General features: G+C 57.9%; 2 protein-coding genes across 2 annotated transcripts in view; one reads left to right on the forward strand and one right to left on the reverse strand.

The window, feature by feature from the left end:
• The window catches only part of LOC111156066 (cramped chromatin regulator homolog 1), a 54,225-nt gene extending 52,110 nt beyond the window's left edge, over positions 1-2,115 (reverse strand). Inside the window, exon 1 of the mRNA XM_022516653.1 lies at positions 1,979-2,115. The gene's annotated coding sequence lies outside the window, so the exon portion shown is untranslated. The remainder of the gene's footprint in view (positions 1-1,978) is intronic.
• A 2,873-nt stretch (positions 2,116-4,988) lies between these two features.
• LOC111156226 (intraflagellar transport 140) overlaps positions 4,989-19,352 on the forward strand; it is a 73,808-nt gene continuing 59,444 nt past the window's right edge. Inside the window, exons 1-9 of the mRNA XM_022516969.1 lie at positions 4,989-5,079; positions 7,457-7,633; positions 9,729-9,950; positions 14,969-15,090; positions 15,278-15,420; positions 16,945-17,120; positions 17,798-17,889; positions 18,310-18,413; positions 19,065-19,103. Coding sequence (XP_022372677.1) covers positions 7,487-7,633; positions 9,729-9,950; positions 14,969-15,090; positions 15,278-15,420; positions 16,945-17,120; positions 17,798-17,889; positions 18,310-18,413; positions 19,065-19,103 — 1,045 coding nt within the window. The 5' untranslated portion in view covers positions 4,989-5,079; positions 7,457-7,486. The remainder of the gene's footprint in view (positions 5,080-7,456; positions 7,634-9,728; positions 9,951-14,968; positions 15,091-15,277; positions 15,421-16,944; positions 17,121-17,797; positions 17,890-18,309; positions 18,414-19,064; positions 19,104-19,352) is intronic.

Consider the following 19,352-nt stretch of genomic DNA (forward strand, 5'->3'; position numbering starts at 1 on the left):
GGCCCCGCCGCCCCCGGCGCCGACCCCAGGAAACGGCGGCCCGGCGGCGCGGAGGCGGCGGGCCGGGCGGCCCCCGGGGGCCGCGCCCGGACGGCCCTGTCCGCGCGCGGCGCCCCGGCCGGCGGGGTCGTGTTGGTGGGGGTGGGAGGTAGGGTGGGGGGTGGAGGGGCCGGGGTCGACGGGGAGGATGGGGGTGGTGCCCGGGGGTGGTCCCGGGGTTGTGGGGGAGAGCTCGGGGCCGGGCCCGGAGGCACCTACCCGGCGGGGCCGCTGCTCATGGCCTGCGCGCCGGGCCTCTCCCCGCGCCGCCCGGGCCTCGGCGCCCGCGCCCCCGACCCCACCCCTCCCCGCCCCCAAAACGCGCGGGGCTCCGGGCCCGCGCACCTGCCCCGCACGCGGGTCCCCAAAGTTGGCCCCGGAGCGGGGGCGAGGGGCCCGGATCCACCCTGCCAGGGGAGAGGCGCGGGCTCGCCTGCGTGCACAGGGGACTCCATGGTGGCCCGCGGCTGCCGGTCCGCCTGCTTATTTTAAAACACACTTACAGAGTAATAAGCTCGCGGTTTCTGGGAATCTGGCTTCCCAGGGTGGGAGGTGTGTGCTGCTGCAGAGATTCACACATTAAAAATGCCTCCGCAACAAAGAGCCCGTGGCGTGGGACAGGTGGAAGCCACCCGTGGAGGCGACCCCACAGATAGGTCCAGATCCAAATGCAAGAATGGGCAGAAGACAGCAGTGCAAAAACTCTTCATAACAGTTAATAAAATTCTTGCATTCACTCTGTCACTCACTGCTGCGTGAAATGTCAACAACAACACTCGGTGACTATAAAAATGCATCCCAGAACGCAGACCCACTCACAAATTATCTCGGAATCAGGCAGTATCTACACTATGAGCCCCAAAAGGGTCAGTAATGTGTACCTGTGATAAAGCAAGAAAGACAAATATTAAGATTCCTCAACAGGTGCCCAAACTCTGTGTGGTCCTCAACACAACAGCTCAGAATGGAAACATTTCCATTCAAAAGGGGAAAGTGAGGACAGCACCGCTGACAAGTGAATACAGAAATAGGGGCAAGGACCGCTCACCGAAAGACTGACAAATGAGTAAAAATCAGAGTAACACCTACTACCGCTCTGATGATTGTGTCACAAAATGACCAGTAAGTTTTCTTTTGTTGGAACCGGCCTTACAAATCATTTGAATGATCTAGCTAATGCTAGTAAAAACAAAAGACAACAACAAAAACCCAGACCAAAAAAAGAAAAAGAAAAAAACCTAGACAAGACAAAGAGCCAAACTTTTTAAAGGACTTCATTGTGTAGGGTTTCTCGCTGCTCCTTTCTCAACCTTTTCCATTCCTACTTAACAACCCTGGAAATACCTCAAAGGGCCTTTTTCCGGGTTATAATGGGGAGAACCCTACTCCCAGGGACCTATTATCCCCAAACTGCCCGCCCTCAAGCCAGGCCCGGGCCAAGCACAAGCCACAGCGGGACACAGCTGCCCGGCTGCCCGGCGGAACACTGGAGGACACTAAACAGAACACGGGAGGACCAGAACATACGGACGCCTTAGGAGCTTTCCCGGGCAGGAAAAGGAAGCCACGGGGATGGAGTCCCTCGACCGAAAATCTCCAACGCTACTTCCTGACCGCGCACAGAGGTGGACTCAGCTCCAGCAAAACCCCCGCCCGGCCCCGTCTGTCAGGTTTCGGGAAGGAAAAAGCAAATCCCTCCGTGCCTCGGGCCGACTTGTGGCTGCACACACACAGTGCTGTCACCGCGACACCGGTCGGTCCGGGCGCCTCCGGGCCAACCCGACAAAGCACCGCGTGCGCAGCCACCGCCGCCAGGGCGCAGGCCGCGTCCCCGCTCCCGCAGCCCCGCTCCCGCAGCCGCGCTCCGGCTGGGAGCCGGGCCTCGCCGTGACAGCCGGTCGGGGCTGCCCACCCCTCCCGAGCCCCAGCCCCCGGTCACCTCCTTCATCCACGCCTCGCAGCGGCCTCGCTTCGCGGGCTCCCCGGGGGCCTCCCGGGCGCCCGCAGAACCGGCCGGGCCGGGCAGCCCCGGCCCCCGAGCGCCCGCTGCACAGAAGCCGCGACGCCGGTGTGGTCCTCCCGCCTCGGAAGCAGTTGCCCAGAGGCGCTCGCCCCGGCACGTCCCCTCCGCGCCCGGCAAGCGGCGGACGAGGATGCGGGCGCCGGTGCTGTCGCCTCTCAGCTCCCGGAGGCCGGGCTCACCGCGCTCAGCAGCAGTTCCGGCTACGGCGGCCCGGCGGAGACGGCGGGGACGGCGCGCGGGGCGGGGCGGGGCGGACGGCGCGCGGGGCGGGGCGGGGCGGGGCGACGCGCGCGGGGACGAGCTCGTCCGAGGTTTCCAGCAGGCGCGTCTCCCCTAGGGGCGCTGCCATTGGCCAGCAACGGGCGCGCGCGCTTGCACGTACGGACGCTGGGCGGGGCCCCGGGGCGGGCCTGCGACGCCGGTAGTGTTGTGACGCCGGCCTCGCGGCCGTGCGAGCCAGTGCGTCTCTCCGGATTGGTGGATGGACAGCCAATGGGGTCAGCGCCCGGGCTGTGATTGGCCGGGGCCGTGTTGACGGATGCGTGTGAAGAAAACGCTGCCTCAGCTCAGAGTCTAGAATCCGGCGCGAACCGAGTTTTTAACGACAAAGTGTGAAAGTGCAACTGAGTCAGCTAAACGCGTCCTTCATTAGATTGAGAGTTTGCTTTTGAAGTTCCTTGGCGTAGTGGATGGCGCTGGGCACTCGGGTCTTATTTCTCCGTCATGGCGAAACAGGAGTGTGTTCTCAGTTCTAGGGTGTATTATGGAGGCGAAGGATCAGAGAAATGGTGTCCCAGCAGCGTCCAGGCCTGCAAGGAGCAGTGTCACAGGGATCTAACACATGCAGGGGAGAATAAGAGAGATGGTGTCCCAGCAGCGTCCGGGCCTGGGAGGAGCACTCAGGAGCCATAAAGATCTAATGTATGTAGGGAAGGATATGAGAGATGGTGTCCCAGCAGCATTCAGGCCTGGGAGGAGCACTCAGGAGCCACAGAGATCTAATGTATATAGGAGAAGATAAGAGATGGTGTCCCAGCTGCGTCCGGGCCTGGGAGGAGCACTCGGGAGCCATAAAGATCTAATGTATGTAGGCGAGGATAAGAGAGGTGATGTAATGTATATAGGAGAGGATAAGAGAAATTGTGTCCCAAGGTCCAGGCCTGGGAGGAGCACTCAGGAGCCATAGAGACCCGTGCACAGCAAACGATCACAGACAATGATCCCATACTGTAGTTATGTAATAGGACTGACATGACCACAAGGGCCATAGTACGACACGGGCATATCAAAGTACTTCGCAGCACACCTTAAACTTACACGAAGCTGTAAATGTCAAATTCTTTCAGTAAAAAAATTCTAGTGTCCGCCAAAATGAAGTTTTAAAAAACGGGATCTACCCTGTACCTATGGGATCCAGCAGCTAAACTGTCGGGTCCAGTAGTATCTGCACTTTCCTCTTTTATGTTTTCACTTTTTGACTATGTGGACCTTTTCGCCATAGCAACTTTTTTTTTTTTCTTTAATGACAAGACATCGCTTTGTCGCCCAAAGCGAATCTCGAAGCGGAAGCACGCCTGACCGAAAAGGCCAGGGGGCACGTTGCTGGAGCCCTCGGGGAGGCTGGCGTCCGAGGGGATGACGCCGGGCGCGCCCGTGCCTGCCACCTTCTTGCCGAAGGAACGCACACGCCCCCCCCCCCCCCGGAGCGCGGCAGCTCAAGTGTGACGTCGAACCCGGTGGCTTTGCTATGAAATCCTCTCGAACCACCCCCCACCTCCCGGAGATGAGAGAAGCAGGGCCCCGCCGACGGCCTGCGGCCCGAGAGCACCGGCAAGAAGACGAAGAGACGAGGAGCGAATCCGCACGGCGGCGGCGCTCCCCCACGTTCTCTCGGTTGGGCGACGCGGCTAGAAAGGTGACCCGCAGGAACGTCGCCGGCTTCCTTCTCCGCGCACAACGGGTCAATCCTGACCTCCGAGCTCCCCTTTCCGAGCCGGCCTTGTGAAGTCTAGACAGCGGCGGCGACCGGGAGAGCGTGCCCGGGAGGACCGCGGGACTCCCCGCCCACCGGGACCCGCCAGGAGACAGCGGCCCTCGGCGCCTCACGAGCGCTCCCGACCGTCTTCGGCTCTTTCCGGCCGCTCGGGGCGCCTCGGGAGGCCTCGGCGTCCGCCGCGCTCCCTTCGGCTGTTTCCGCGGGCTGCGCGCAGCCGTCGTCCGGGCAACGCGCGGCGGCGCAACGGCTCGGCGGGGGGGAGTGGCGTCCGCGGGCTCGGGCGGCGAGAGGCGGGGGAGGGCCCCGGAGCGGCCTGGGGCGCGGGAGCGGGCGGACGGCGCAGCGGGCGGGACCCCCGGCCGGCGGCCTCCTGGGTCATCCTCGTCCGGAAGCCGGGCCTCGGCCGAGCGGGTCGGGGCCGGGCCGGCGGGAGCTCGCGCGGCGTCCGAGGTCAGCGCGGGAGGATGGCCTCCGTGGGCGCCCTCCGGTTCCCGGGAGCGGAGGGGATGAGACGGGGGGCGGCGGCCCTCGCGTCCCCGTCCCGCGGCCGTGACCCTCCTCCGCCGGGGACTGGGACCGACGGGGGTGTCTGGCGGGGTGTCCGAGAGTGCCCGCGCCCCTCCTCTCAGCCCCCCTGCACTCCTCAGCGCTCCTCCTCTCAGCGCCCCCTTCTCAGCCACCCCTCAACTTCCCTCCTCTCAGCCCTCCTCAGCGCCCCTCCTCTCAGTCCCCACTGCACCCCTCCTCTTAGCTGCGCCCTCCCGCACCCCTCCTCTCAGCCCTGCGCCCCTCACGTGCAGCCCGAGTGTCTGCTGAGAGCCCCTCAGCTGAGCCCCCCGGGACTGAAGACAGGGCTCGGCGGGAGGAGACTGGAGAAAATCGCTTAGAACAAACGGAATATTTGTCTTTTCCCCGAAGTGTATACATTGGCCAACTACTTTGTCTTGTCGTGGAGACGGAGAGCCGGTGTGAAGGAGAGCGGGAGCGCACGTTTCTGAGCCGACGCCTCGCCCGTGGTCAGGTAAGCTGGGCCCTGCCCGTGCTCTCTCCGCCTGCTCTGGAAGCTTCGGCGAACGAACGGTGTCCGCAAGTGGGCTCCCCCGCCGGCAGCTCGCCCCCGCAGACCAGCAAGAGCATCCGTCCTTGCTGACAAACACCGTCCCCGCGGTCACCGGGGGAACAGGCCCCCGGTGACCTGTTCCCGGGTTAGGGTCACTGCGGGGGGGGGGGGGGACACGCTGTGGGGCAGGGGCAGCTGCGGGTGGGGGACAGTCACCCCGCCACGCACTTGGGGTGAAGTCCAAGTGCCCCGGCGAAGTCAGGGCCCTGCGGGCTGCGGGGGAGAAGCCGAGCCGAGACGTCAGATGGAGGCTGGGGAGAGAAGCTGCGAGAAAAACCCAGGCCGGGCAAAAGCCCCTCCAGATCTGTTGGCGTCCGCGCTCTTTACGAAATGAGAAATGACCATAAGAAACAAAACCAGCCAAACCCGGCCTGACTTCTTTACGGACGAGGACTTCCTTCCCCATCCGTCTGACACACGGACGTTCCTGATTTGTCAGAGGAGCATCTTCCCGAGGCGAACTTGTAAAATCCGAACGCGGGTTTCCCACAGCCCGGAAGGTCAGCCCTGTGGCGCAGCCCACGAAAACGCAACTCGGGAGCCTTCCTCGCTGTTTATAAACACCTGGGGTTTATGTGGGGTTTCTGCAGTTGTAACGACTTTATGAAAGCTCGTGTCCGTGCTGCGCTCCGGAGTCAGGGCGCTGACCAGTGTAGGTGTCCGCTCCGTGGTGTGCACATGCGTGTGTGTGCGTGGGAGGCCTCCGGATCCTGCCGCTCGCTCCCCTGACTCCAGTGCCCGCCGCCCCTTCAGCCACCACTGGCCGCTTCGCCAGTAGCTGCCAGTATGTGCTCTTCACTCTGTGCCGGAAAGAACGTCACCTCAAAAGCTGTGCCCTGGTACCCACCGTTCCACTTCTGTCTCTGAATCAGACTATTCCAGATCCTTCCTACAGGGGGAAACACATTGTATTTGTCCCTCTGTCACTGCGCAGCATGTCTTCCCCGTTCCTCCGTGCTGTGACACGGGATTTTCCAGGCCAGTAGCACCGCATCTCCTGAGCGTGTGCTGCGTCGTGTTGGCTCATTCAGCTGTCAGTGTGCGTTCAGGCTCTTTCCGCCTTTTGGCTACTGTGAGTAGCGTCGATCCGAGCACGGGTGTGCAAGGATCCGCTCACACCCCCCTTTCAGTTTTCCAGGGATGGACCCGGAACTGGAATTGCCGAATCACAGGGTGATTTTATGTTTCAGTTTTAAGGGGCCACCACACTGTTTCGTGTGGCATCCGTGCCAATTTACACACCCACCGGCGGTGCACAAGCGTTCAGTGTGTCCACGCCTTTGCCAACGGTTCTTTTCTCTTCCTGACCACAGCCATCCTGACGGGCCTGGCATCAGGACTGTGCAAGGAAAGCAGACCCATTACAAACACTCTGCTCTACTGGTCAGCGTCCCTGCGCTGACTGTGGGGTGTGAAGCGGGCGGTGGTGACCACCTGTCATTCACCTAGGGGCCACCCCTAGGCCTCCCCTCCCGCCAAGGGGCAATAAGCGCATCTTTTCCGAGAGAGGAAGATGTTAAGTTCCGGAAACTAATCAAGTCTGGTCTCCCCACAGCTGCCAGGGCTTTGCTTTCTCAGTTCTCCGATGAGGGGATCCTGATGCCTCCTACTACCTGAGAGCCGGACGTGGAAGACGGCCTCGGTGTTCACACTTTCTCATAAACGGAATACTGGCTTTTCCCGTCTGCTTTTGTGAAGCAGAGTTTTGCTTCTATTTGGATGGAAATTTTTGCTTGAAAGACAGCTATAGAAATATGAGTTGTCTTCGTTACGATGAATACGGACAATCGGGATTTACACGTGGGGTCTGGGTGGCTGGACTTCCTCTAACTTTTTTTTTTTAAATTATTTATTTATTTGACAGAGATCACAAGTAGGCAGAGATGCAGGCGGGGGGTGGGGGGGGAGAGCAGGCTCCCCGCTGAGCAGAGAGCCTGATGCGGGACCCGATCCCAGGACTCTGGGATCATGACCTGAGCTGAAGGCAGAGGCTTTAACCCACTGAGCCACCCAGGTGCCCCCCCCCTTACGGTTTTGACGGCAGCGTTTTCTTCTTTTCCGTTACACCCTGAATCTTTCCAAGTCCAGTCTCTTGCTTCTAATTGTGTTTGTCTCCTGTTAGCTCTTCCACGTCAAGCTGCCCCCGTGGTCTTAGGGCTGTTTGTAAGTTGCACGGTGTCACAATGGATGGTTTGTGGTGCTTCTTTCCTAATTCTATGCGGTCATTTCTTCTCCGTGTTCAGAAGCAACAGGACTTGGCTGCTTTTCTTCCCCGCAGGTTTGGCTTTGCCTAGGTCTGAGTTTCATCATGGCGCTCTATTTTGACCACCGAATAGAAGCCCCAGACTCTGCCGGGTCTCCTTCGCACATCCACTGGCACCCCGTTCATCCATTCCTGGCGGTAGCCTCCGTCAGCACGACCTCGGGAGGCAGCGTGGACATATATCTGGAACAAGTGAGTCCTGGGAAGCAACGTGTCTGACGTCAGGGCTTCTGGCTCTTGTGTCCCTTTTGTTCTCGTATGTGTGTGGTACATGTGGTGAGTGTCCTGTGTGGTGTGTGCACATGTGTGTGGCATGTGGTGTGTGTGATATGTGGTGTGGTTGTACATGTGTGGTATGTTTGCGCATGTGATGTATGTGTTGTGTGTTTCGTGTGTGGCGTGTGTGGTCTGGGCGCGTGTGTCCGGTGTACATGCTTTGTGGTGTGTGTTGTGAGTGTGTGGATGTGACATGCGTCCTGTGTATGTGGCGTGTGTGTGCTGTGTGGTATGTTTTGCTTGTGTGGTGTGAGTGTGTGGTGCGTGGGGTCTGTGTGTCGTGTGTGCTATGTGCATGTGTGTTGTAAGTGTGGTACGCGGTACGTGTGTGGTACGTGGTGCGTATTCGGTGTGGGTGTGTGGAGTGTGTGCGGGTCACGTGTGGTGTGTGTGTTGTGAGTGTGGTGTGTGGTAGGTGCTATCAGTGTTGTACACGGTGCGTGTGTGGTATGTAGCGAGCGCATGTCGTGGGGGAGTGTGGTGTGTGTGTCTTACGTGGATCACTTCTTCCTGAGGTGCAGATTCTGGTGTTATAAGAGCCCTGTGATGTGGCGAATTCAGCCCCGCTACTTCGGTTTGGGGACGTATTTAGGGATGTAAAACCGATTCCACAATCAACCCACACCTCCAGCCAGAAACGTCCCCTGCGCGCTGCGCTGGTCCAGGCTCCTGCTGGCCACACTGGCCATGGGAAACCACTAGTGTCCTGTGCCTGCCGTAACACATGGCCATAGCCCGAGTGGCTTAAAACAGAAATGTATCCTCTCAGCGTTCTGGAGGCCAGAAGTCTGAATTCAGGGCTCCTCGGAGCCATGGTGTATCTGAGCGCTCTGGGCGTGGGCCTGTGCCAGGCCTGGCTCTGGCTTCTGGTGGCTTCTGGCAATCCTCAGCAGTCCTCGGCTTGTACTTGCATCACTGCACTGCCTCTGTCGTCACATGTGCCTCTTCTGTGTGTCCGTGTCTCTTTCCTCCTGTTATAAGGGCGCCAGCCATCGGATTCGGGCCCGTGCCAATGACCTCTTCCTAACCTGATCATCTTCAGAAGCTCTATTCCCAAATAAGGTTGTATCACAGACACCAGGTTAGGACTTCATGGTTTTGTGCTTTTTTTTTTTTTTTTTAAGATTAATTTAGAGAGAGAGCACGTGCGCATGAGCAGGAGGGGAGGAGGGAGAAAGATTCCCAAGCAGACACCCCACTGACCACAGAGCCTGACGCAGGGCTCGATCTATGACCTGAGCCCAAACCAAGTCGGATGCTTAACCGACTGTGCCACCCAGCACCCTAGGACTTCAACATCCCTTTTTCAGGGGGCACCATTCCAGCCCTACTGGAAGCTTTGTAGAAGCCCCTCAGACTTCTCACGTTCCGCCCACTCCACCCCTTCCTCAGTGCACGACACACCTCGTGCTTCAAGAAGAAAATCAGATTTTCCTTCCCAGTCCTTAACCCTTTGCAAGTGTTGCTGCCGCCCCTGCCCCTTCAGGGAAGCAGCTTGGGTCACACTGACATCTGCATGCTCTCGGGTCCTCTTCTGATGTCCCGCTCTCTGCACAGTTCCTCGTTCTCATGAAGTCTCTCGGGAAGCAGTCTGGAGGTGAGGGGGCTAAAAAGAACTTCGGCCTTGCAGACCCTGAAAAGACTCTTGGGGTCACCCCAGAGGCTGCTTAGAGAACCTTGGGGTCAGCAAACTTGACCTCTTGGCCCACTGCTTGTTTGTGAATGAAGTCGTACAGGCACTGGTGAAAATGCTAGCTGGCAACCAAGCGGTTGTGAACATGAGGTCAACCGCTGGGATAAGCTGGCCGGCGTGCTTGGTTGAGTGTTAACTGTGTGTTTTCGTAGCGCAACTGAGAGCAAGCTTGGCGTTTCTCTGAAAATCAAGGAGGACGTTTCTTTAATAAATGGCTCTTTTTATTTTCTAGCTGATCTCCGTGTCAGTGATTAGCCAGAAGTCCCTAGAATCGCCGTCTCTCTTCATAATGTGGAATTTGCTTCTTGCCTGCCGCAGGGCGAACGTGTGCCTGATACACACGTGGAGAGGTCCTTCCGGGTCACTTCCCTGTCCTGGCACCCGACGCGCCTGGTGCTCGCTGCTGGGTGGGAGACCGGAGAAGTGACGGTGTTGAACAAGCAGGACAGGGAGCAACACGCAGTGCCCCCGACGCACACCTCCGACGTTACCGTCCTCGAGTGGAGCCCCAGCGGGAACTGCCTCGTGTCCGGGGACAGGGTGAGCAGACTTGGTGGGCGCTGACTTCAGATCCCTGCCTTTGCCTCTCAGTGCCCTTTGGGGTACGCGTTGGGAAGGGCATTAAAGACCAGAGTTGTAGAAACACGTGGTTGTGGACTCTGGCAGAATCTGGAGACATTTGTTGTCGCGGGAAGGGGGGTGGGAGCCTGTCACCGCATCCTTCAGCGGCCCCTGCTCGTAAGTGCTTCAGGGCTTTCCAGTCTTCGGCTAAACAGCCAGCTTCGTGCTTCTGTTGTTCCGCATGTGCGAAAGTTTGGGGAAGGTCATGTAGGTGGGGCGCCTGGGTCCCAGGGCATGAGCATCCGTGGCAGGTGCCCGAGCCTCCCTCCGTGGGGCTGGTGCCGGCCCCTGCCAACACGCCAGCCTGCCCCCACCCCTGACAGCTGGATCCAAATTCAGAATTTTACTGAGAAAAGTGGCATGTCGGCAGTGTTCTACTTAGCACTTCTCTTGCTGTTAAAGGGAACTATTACTTAGAGGGGCCAATTATGTATCCTTTTCTGATCGAATCACTTGCCCATTTTGGTATTGATTTGTTTCCCTTTCTTCTAGATTTTTCTTCTTTTTTTTTTTTTAGATTTTATTTATCTGAGATACAGAGAGCGTGAGCAGGTGAAAGAGAGAGTACGCAAGTGGAGGGAGGGGTAGAGGGAGAGGGAGAAGCGGACGCCCTGCTGAGCGGGACCCTGAGATCATGACCTGAGCCGGAGGCAGATGCTTAACTGACTGAGCCCCCCCGGTGCCCATAGATTTTTCTTGTTTCTCAATTCAGTTTCTACCTAATGACATTGTGCTGCCCTCAGACTTCTAGTTCCTCAGTGATCTTTCCGCTCTCCCTGCCATGGAAGGGATTGGCAGATCCCTTGTAGGAACAGAGGAACTCCCTATCATCGACCCTCATCATCCTTTTTTTTTTTTTTTAAAGATTTTATTTATTTATTTGACAGAGAGAGATCACAAGCAGGCAGAGAGGCAGGCAGAGAGAGAGGAGGAAGCAGGCTTCCTGCCGAGCAGAGAGCCCAATGTGGGACTCGATCCCAGGACCCTGAGATCATGACCTGGGCTGAAGGCAGAGGCTCAACCCACTGAGCCACCCAGGCGCCCCCCTCATCATCCTTTTGACTGTATTAAGAAACAACTAACAAAACAGATTCTCTAGGCATTCAAGGAAACCCAGATCTGTACTGTCAAAGCTTTCTGAGTCAACATATTTAAGGACAGAAATCTTGATCCTTCCAAGAAAACCTACAGTAGTGCTGGTCTGATTGAATAACGGGCTCAAGTAGGGAAACAAGTGCGGAATGAGCGAGCCCTTGGACTGCCGCACCGCTGAGAGCTGTCCTTACCGGCCTTGGCCGATGGTCTTCCATCTCCCACCAGAGACTGTTTTTGCTTAGGGTGGGCTTGGTTACTGGTGAAACCAACCCAGACTATCGGAAGTAAGAAGGGACACTTAATCTGAAGCCGTTGGAGTGTCCCATGGTCCCCGGGACAGGAGGACAGCTGGCTTCAGGATGTCTAGACCAAGATGTGTGCCAATGGACACACATCTCCTTGTAGTGTGCCCCTTCTGCCACAGCCATCTCTTTCTCCCGTGCCTCCCTGTTCACGAGGCAGCACCCCTAGGTGCTGGGAGCTAAGGCATTCACCCCCGCTATGCCCAGGGGCTGCTGCCCCTCCTTCTCTGTCCCAAGTCCAGCTCGGGCCCAGTAACCACATGGACGGTAGTCAGCAGTGCCCAGAGAGGTGGGGGAGACCTCGAAAAGGGGCACTGGGCAGATGCTGCCCCAAGTGTCCATCAGAAGAAGCCCCATTGGTAAAGGAAGGCAAGAACTCTGCGTGGACTGGGTCTCGCTTCCCTGCGCACTCACAGAGCAGGATGCGAGCGTCAACTCAGCCAGTGCGGGGCAAGACCGCTCTGGACACTCTCAGTGTGAACCCGCTTGGGTTCCCAGAGCCAGTTCCGGTGTGGTGGCCGGTGGGTTCCTCAGATACCACGGGGTGCCCGTAATTCATCTCAGTTCTGACACCGTCCAGCCAGAGACCACGTCAGGTCCCATGGATTAGGGTCTCAGCCCCACCCCAGATGCCAGTCCCCAGTCCTGTGCGTCTGCCCACAGGCTGCACACAGAGGGTCTCTCCTCCTTGGGCTCTCCCAGTCAGCTAGAGCGGCTCACGTTAGCAGTTTAGTGAAGGGTGTAAGGAGAGGAATCAACAGCCAGAGGAGGAGAGGCACAGGGCGAGGTCTGGGGAGGTCCCAGTCCTCCCCAGGTGCCACTCCCCCACACCCCCAAGTGGTCAGCTACCTGGAAGCTTTCCGAACCCAGTCCTTTTGGGGTTTTACGGAGCTTGATTGCATAGTCGTGACTGACTAAATCATTGGCCATTGGTGATTGATTCAGCCTTGGGGTTGGGGGGTGACCTGTCCCCTCCCTGGAGGTTGGGGTGGGACCGAAAGTTGAGCCATCTGATCAGTGGTTGGTTGTCCTGGCAGCTGCCCTGCGCTTGGGCGAAGACCCAAAGTCCCCTTTGGTAACAGAACAGAAGACACCGCTGTGGCCCTTATCCTGGGAAATTCCAAAGGTTTTAGCAGCTGTGAGCCATGAACCAGTGGTAGAGATTTGTAGGTTTGGTCGCCTGGATGACCAAACATCCACTTCTTTTCAATTACAGTGGTGTAGACCCTAGCGTGTTACTGTAGCGCACAGGAAACATTGACTTTGCGGGAAACATTGACTTTGCGTAAGTCTCTTGTTTCTTGCCTGTAGATACCTTGTCTGAGGTTGATTATATAAACTCGTGTTGGATGAAGTTGCAAGGGGGATGGGAATGCTCAGGGTTTGTCTCCAATCTAATCCCTGGGTGTTGTCTAGAAACCTGAGGGAGAACACATTTGACTCATTGTAACTTTTCTAAGAGATTTATTGTGCACGTTGCTTGGTAAGGCTGACAGTACAGTTGATTCTCGGACAGCTTGGGGGTTAGAGACCTCAAACTCCTCCCAGTCACAAATCGTATAACTTTGACTCCCCGAAAACTTACCTACTGATACCCACTGTTGACCGGGAGCTTTGCCAATAACATGGTCAATTAACACACGTTTTGCACGTTGTGTGTGTTACATACTGTTCTTACAGGTTAGGATAAAGAAATTGTCAAGAAAGTCACGAGGAGGAGCAAGTACGTTTACAGCAGGCTACCGGATCCGTCCGGAGAAACTGCACGTACGCGGACCCGCGCACTTCAGACCCGAGTTGTTCAGGGTCGTCCGTATCTGGTCACCACATCCTGTTTACGATGTAGGGGCGCTCCCCAGCATGCCTGCAGGCATCGGATAGTCCCTGCTGATGGAGCGAAGGGCAGGAGGGAGAGTGTGGGCACTTCTGCGTGCGCTGACCTCGGGCAGGAGGCGCACCTTGGGGAGCCCTTGGGCCACACAGCAAAGGGCCTCTTTGCAAATGGATTCGGATAGAGGTGGTGGCCTTTGGTAAGGCCTGGCTTATATCCTGGCCAGAGGCCTCCGGACTGGTTCTGAGGCACTATTTTCCCACCATGACCTCTAGCGCTGGGTTGCCTCCACAGTTTGAGACCCTGGTGAGTAAAGGGCTGAGCCTAGAGTACACCTGGCACCCAGAGGCTGGTTTCCTGGGGTTTCCTCCCGTAACAGCAGCCAGGGCTCCTTGGAGGGATGGCTTATTCTAGAACCGGGGATGGACAGTGAGCCCAGAGAACCTGTCGTCAGAAAGAAAGGAAGTGCTTGTGAAACCCACAGTACAGGGTGTGTCAGAGGGACACGGGAGCTAACGGAAGACCCCCCCCGCCCCAAGGGGCCAAAGCTGGGACATCAAAATACACAAAGTGGGGCTGGATCGTAACCTGGAGTCGAAAGTCAACGGCCATGATCTCAGTGGTGGTATAGCCTTATGATTTATGGTAATTAAGTCAGTGGTGGAGAAGAGAAATCTCGTGTGCCAAGGCCCCCCAAATGATTTATGTGGATGGTTCTTGCTTGAGGAGGTGACCTCCTTCCAACCAGAATGTGGCCGAGAGGACGAGGGGACAAGGTCACAGACAGGACCTCGGCTGGGAGTGGAGGGGCAGCAGCGGCACAGGCAAGTCACGTCAGCGTCACCCACCCTGACAAGCCGCGCTGTGACGAGGAGGCCGCGTGGGCTCCGTGGCCTTCTCCCCAAACCCACAGTCCGGTCCAGTCATGAGAAGAGCATCAACCAAGTCCCCACGCAGGGACGTCCCACAGCACCCCTGACCGGTCCTCCTCAAAGCCAGAGAGTCAGAGATGCTGTCCCAGCCCAGAAGAGCCTGAGGAGACGTGATGCCCGAACGTCCTGTGGCACCTGGAGGGGATCTAGGGACAGAAAGCAGGCGTCAGCGAGGAGTTGAAGAAACGTGAACAAAGCACGACTCTGGCTAACACGCTCTGTCATTTGAGCCCGTTCACTCTGAGCGCTACACCGCGCTCATACTACCTGCCAGTCGGAGAAGCTCGAGGTAGAGAATGGGACTTCTCTGAATGACTTGCCACTTTTGGTAAATCTGAATCTATTCTAAAATCACATTTTGGGTTTTTTTCTGTAAAGATTTTTATTTATTTGACAGAGAGATGGCAAGCAGTGGTGGGGGGAAGCAGGCTCCCCGCCGAGCAGAGAGCCCGATGTGGGGCTTGATCCCAGGATCCTGAGATCATGACCTGAGCTGAAGGCAGAGGCTTAACCCACTGAGCCAGCGAGGTGCCCCTATAATCACGTTTTAAAAGCTGATTCATGATCGTTGTTGTCTCAGGGCAAAGAGCACACGGGACGGCTTCTGGTTTCTTTGCGAGAGATTTTTGAATTATTTGTATTTGCCAGTGCACGTGTAGTCGTTGTGTAGTTGGGTTTGAAAGGAATGCGCGTGTGATCTGTGGCACAGCATAACTCTTGCCTTCCCCGGTCACCCTGTAAGAATGCGTCTCCTCCGCCCGGTGTTGGGTTTTCCAGCTCGGTGTCCTGCTCTTGTGGAGGTTGGACCAAAGGGGTCGAGTGCAAGGGACGCCGCTGCTGAAACACGATCACGGGAAACCCCTAACTCACTGCATCTTCCGGGTCCCCCCTCCTGGCGAGTAAGTAGGAGCTCAAGGAGAGGCCTTGTCCCTACATCCCCAGGGGGCTGGTCCCGGGTGGGGTGTGGCTCCTCCTGATGGGTCACAGCCCCAGTTGCCCCGGGCACGTCTGTAGTGACCACACCTGCCCGGAAGGAACATCTTCCTGTAAGGAATCCTGACTTCCCGTCGTCTCTGCCTTTCAAAGGGACCTCGTTCAGTTGGCGAAGGCGGCTGTGAGCGGTGATGAGAGAGCCCTGGACATGTTTAACTGGAGGAAAAGTGGCTTTGGAAGTTTCCTGAAAATGGGATCTCAAGAGGGACTATCCTTCTTTGTCAGCTTGATGGATGGTGAGAAACTTAGGTGGGGACTCTAGGACTTTGAAACCTTTTAGGGGTTCTGGCAAGGATTTTAAACAAAGAGATGATGTGTAAAATAGGCTGTGTGGGGCCCCGTTTTAGAGTGACGCGTCCGCTGCTCTCGCAGTGACTTACCCGGTGGTCAGAGGAGGGCCTCGCTTTGTCCCCCTAGAGCTGTATTGGCCGAGCTTGTGTTGGGAGGGCTCCCACGAGGGGTCCTATGCCGGCCATGCCCCCCAGCTGCTCCCACGTGCACCTCCAGGCAGCATGCATGGGGCCACGCTCCCGCAGTCCACTCTGTGCGATCGGGGAGCACCCTTCTCTGTCATTCTTTGGCTGAGCTCTGCGAAGGGAGTGTGACAGGGCAGGATGGGCGCAGGCTTTGCTTCCAGCCCACGGCACCAGCCAGCCCTCAGCACAGGCCAGCATTGAGCTGGGAGTGAGAGCAAGCTAGCGAGGCTCTCGAAGGTGCTGAGCTCCCGGAGGACACGCCAGCCCGCCGCTCAGCCTGCATGGGAACGAGGGAGCAGACCATGGCTGGAAGCCACTGGGCCTTTGTCATTTTAAAAATGGAGATACCATGTGTTTCTGGAGGGGGAGAGACAGCTGATGGAGGGGACTGTGAGGCGGTCCTGGGGACAGGAGTGGCACAGAGCCTTGGGTGGCGTGGGGAAGAAGATGCTAGTGCAAGGGCCCCTTGGCAAGGAGTTGAGAAGGTGGTGTGGGCTGCGGGCCCGGCAGATGGGTGTGCGGCGGGGACAAGCCTGGTTCTGGAGGGGTCCGTCCCGTCCCTCCCACAGCAGCTGTGGGCTTCGGAGGCGGATTACCCCGTCTCGTCAGACCTCTGCCCGTGAGCTCACTGGACGTGTCAGATGAGTGAGCACGTGTGAGTGTGTCACCACGCCTGCCACTGAGGCTCGCTGAGCCAGAGTCAGTGCCGGCACGGTCATGTGCCGACCACGGGCCTCTACGCAACCTTGAACCTGCCAGTTGAATGGGAAGTCACGTGTTCCTTGGAAACAGATGAGAGGAGACCAGGGGGGTGAGGAGGCTCCCGAGAGCAGCAGAAATGTATCTCCTCATGGGCACTCACAGGAGAGACCCCACGGACTCAGAGGCCTGAAGGGAACCTGGAGGGCGAGGAGGGGCTGGCAGGCAGGGCCGGGACAAGTCCCCATGGAGGCTGAGAGTACAGGCAGGAGAATGGGGCCACTAGGACATGTGTCACAGAAGGGACAGAGCAGCGGCTGTAGGAGAGCCAGAACTCAGGGCCGCTGAGTGTGGCCCTTGGCTGTGCCCGGCATGGAAGCACAGCGGGGTGAATGGGTGGGCCGTTGTGGCTGGAAAGATGGAGCTTACGTCAGAGATGGCCTGGGCGGGTTCTGTGCAGGTGTTTTTAAATGTTTTATTTGTAAATGTTTATAACGAAGATGTTTATTTTGCAAACGTCTCTAAGTAGATTCCGGTGGCTGTTGGCAACCACGCTGCTGCCCGGACTGACCCCTTTGCCCTTAGGGACGGTGCACTACGTGGACGAGAAAGGCAAGACCACCCGGGTGGCTTCCACAGACAGCTCTGTCCAGACGCTCTTCTACATCGAGAAAAAGGAGGCCCTAGTGGTGGTCACGCAGAACCTGCTGCTGTCCCTGTACGCGGTGAGGCCCGAGGGCGAAGCAGAAGAAGTGATGAAGGTAGGTGGCACGGCAGGCGGCAGGTCGCGGCCCAGCCCAGGCCTCACCTGACTTCCCCATAGCTGCCAGAGCTGTCTGTTAGCATCGCCTCCACGATTCGGTTCCCAGGAGTTTTGCAGGCCTCATCGGATGGGGCAAGAGAGTGTGGGCTCGCTCAGGGCTGAACCCCCTCACCCGGCAAGCTTTTACAGCCTGTCCACCCAGGTACAATTCAGAATTCTGAACTTCCCCTGAAGATGCTCTCGGAGACGACAGAGCTGAGTTTTTGTACGCCAGTGTTTACCCGGTCACGCACCCACGCCTGGCACACTAGTGGCAGATAGAGTCCCTGAGTCACCTGGACCTAGGCTTGGATTCCCTTGAGCCACTCACTGGCTGGGGGGCCCCTGGCAGGTTTGCTGTCTGCAGAACAGGCTCCTGACACCTGCTCGAGAGTGTGTGGTCAGGGCTGAACGGGTCAGTCTAGAAATGCACACGGGGCGCCGTGCATGCGGCAGCCGTCATCAGCCGCTTAGGCACAGCAGAGAGCAGCCCTGCAGGGTCACGGCCACGGCCACCTGCCCACACGTCCACACCCGCACCTGCCCAGCTGGCACATCCCCTCCAGGCTGCCGCACACCAGAGGCCCCAGGCTGGCGGCAGCCACGTGCCACTATTGGATTATTTCTCGTTACCAGGTCAAGTTGAGTGGGAAGACGGGTCACCGGGCGGACATCGCCCTGATTGAAGGCAGCGTGCTTGTGACCGCCGTAGGGGAACCCGTTCTCAGGTAAGAGCAGCCCTGCAGCACTGCCGATCGGACTCAGTCTCTCTGGAGCAGTGTTCTTATTGGAGGGTGACATACAGACAGCAAAGTAGAGATCATGACGAATGTCCATAAACTGGACATGCCCGTGTAGCGGGCTCTGGGAGGGAAGAGCAACAGCCCACCTGCCCCGCACCCACGCGGCCCCCCAGGGCGGGCTCCTCACTGCCCTGATGGCTACCTGCGGGGTCTCTGCCTGGTCTTCTGAGCTTGGCGTCAGCGGAATCGTGTGGTGTGTCTGCTTTTCCGGCTGCTTCAGTCCCGTGTCCCGTGTCGGGGGTGCCCCGTGTCACTGCGTGTGGTCGGAGTCCCTTCGTGAACCTCGGGGCCGAGGGCAGCGCACAGACGTGGCCCCTGAAGGGAGCCATCTTCCGTTCATTGTAGATTCTGGGACTTAGAAGGCGGAGAGAATTACGTGCTGAGTCCAGAGAAGTCCGGTTTCGAAAAAGCTGAGAATATAAACTGTGTTTCTTACTGTAAAGCCAAAGGTGAGCCTTCTCGGGGCTGGCGCGGGAGAGGGAGGGACACGGCCTCGTGCCTCGCTCCGGGGCTTCCAAATGATGACGCGACCGCAGCTCTTCAAGGAATGACGAATTGGTGGTGACTGTCCGTCACTTGAGAGAGTCACTCGGGAACGAGAAAGTGACAGTAAAGCTTTGCTTGCACACATGAAGGCCAAGGGGTTTGCTCAACAGGGTGAGCGAGCTCGCTGCACGCAGTCCACCTCCGTTCCACCTGAAACTGCGAGAAAGTGTGGGAACGTTAAAAATACGTGTGTGTGTGCCTGTATGCAGACGTGTGCCTGCGTGTACACACACACACACGCGGAGGACAGAGATACAGGAGATGAGCCAGAGCACCGTTTATTTTGTGCCTGCTGAGAGCTGAGCACCAGTCTAGCCCTGGGGAAGCAGCACTGGACAGACAGACAGGCCCTGCTCTCATGGGAGACGGAGAGACGCACTAGCGTGCCCAGCACACGCACACTCGCCGTCTGCCCAGGTGGGAGCAGGTGTGGCGTTGGAGGCCACTGGGCGGAAAGCTGATGCCTGGATAGTTGAGAATCACGGTCAGGGAAGAGATTCCTACTGTTTTTAACCCTTCAACTAAAGTCCTGGGATCCTTGTTTTTACCCCTAGGTCTTCTGGCAGCGGGGACCGATAAAGGGCGAGTAGCCACAGGCCCTGCTCTCATGGGAGACGGAGAGACGCACTAGCGTGCCCAGCACACGCACACTCGCCGTCTGCCCAGGTGGGAGCAGGTGTGGCGTTGGAGGCCACTGGGCGGAAAGCTGATGCCTGGATAGTTGAGAATCACGGTCAGGGAAGAGATTCCTACTGTTTTTAACCCTTCAACTAAAGTCCTGGGATCCTTGTTTTTACCCCTAGGTCTTCTGGCAGCGGGGACCGATAAAGGGCGAGTAGCCA

Source organism: Enhydra lutris, unplaced genomic scaffold (genome assembly GCF_002288905.1).
Source record: "Enhydra lutris kenyoni isolate GAN:26980312 unplaced genomic scaffold, ASM228890v2 scaffoldscaffold45, whole genome shotgun sequence".
Lineage (NCBI taxonomy): Eukaryota > Metazoa > Chordata > Mammalia > Carnivora > Mustelidae > Enhydra > Enhydra lutris.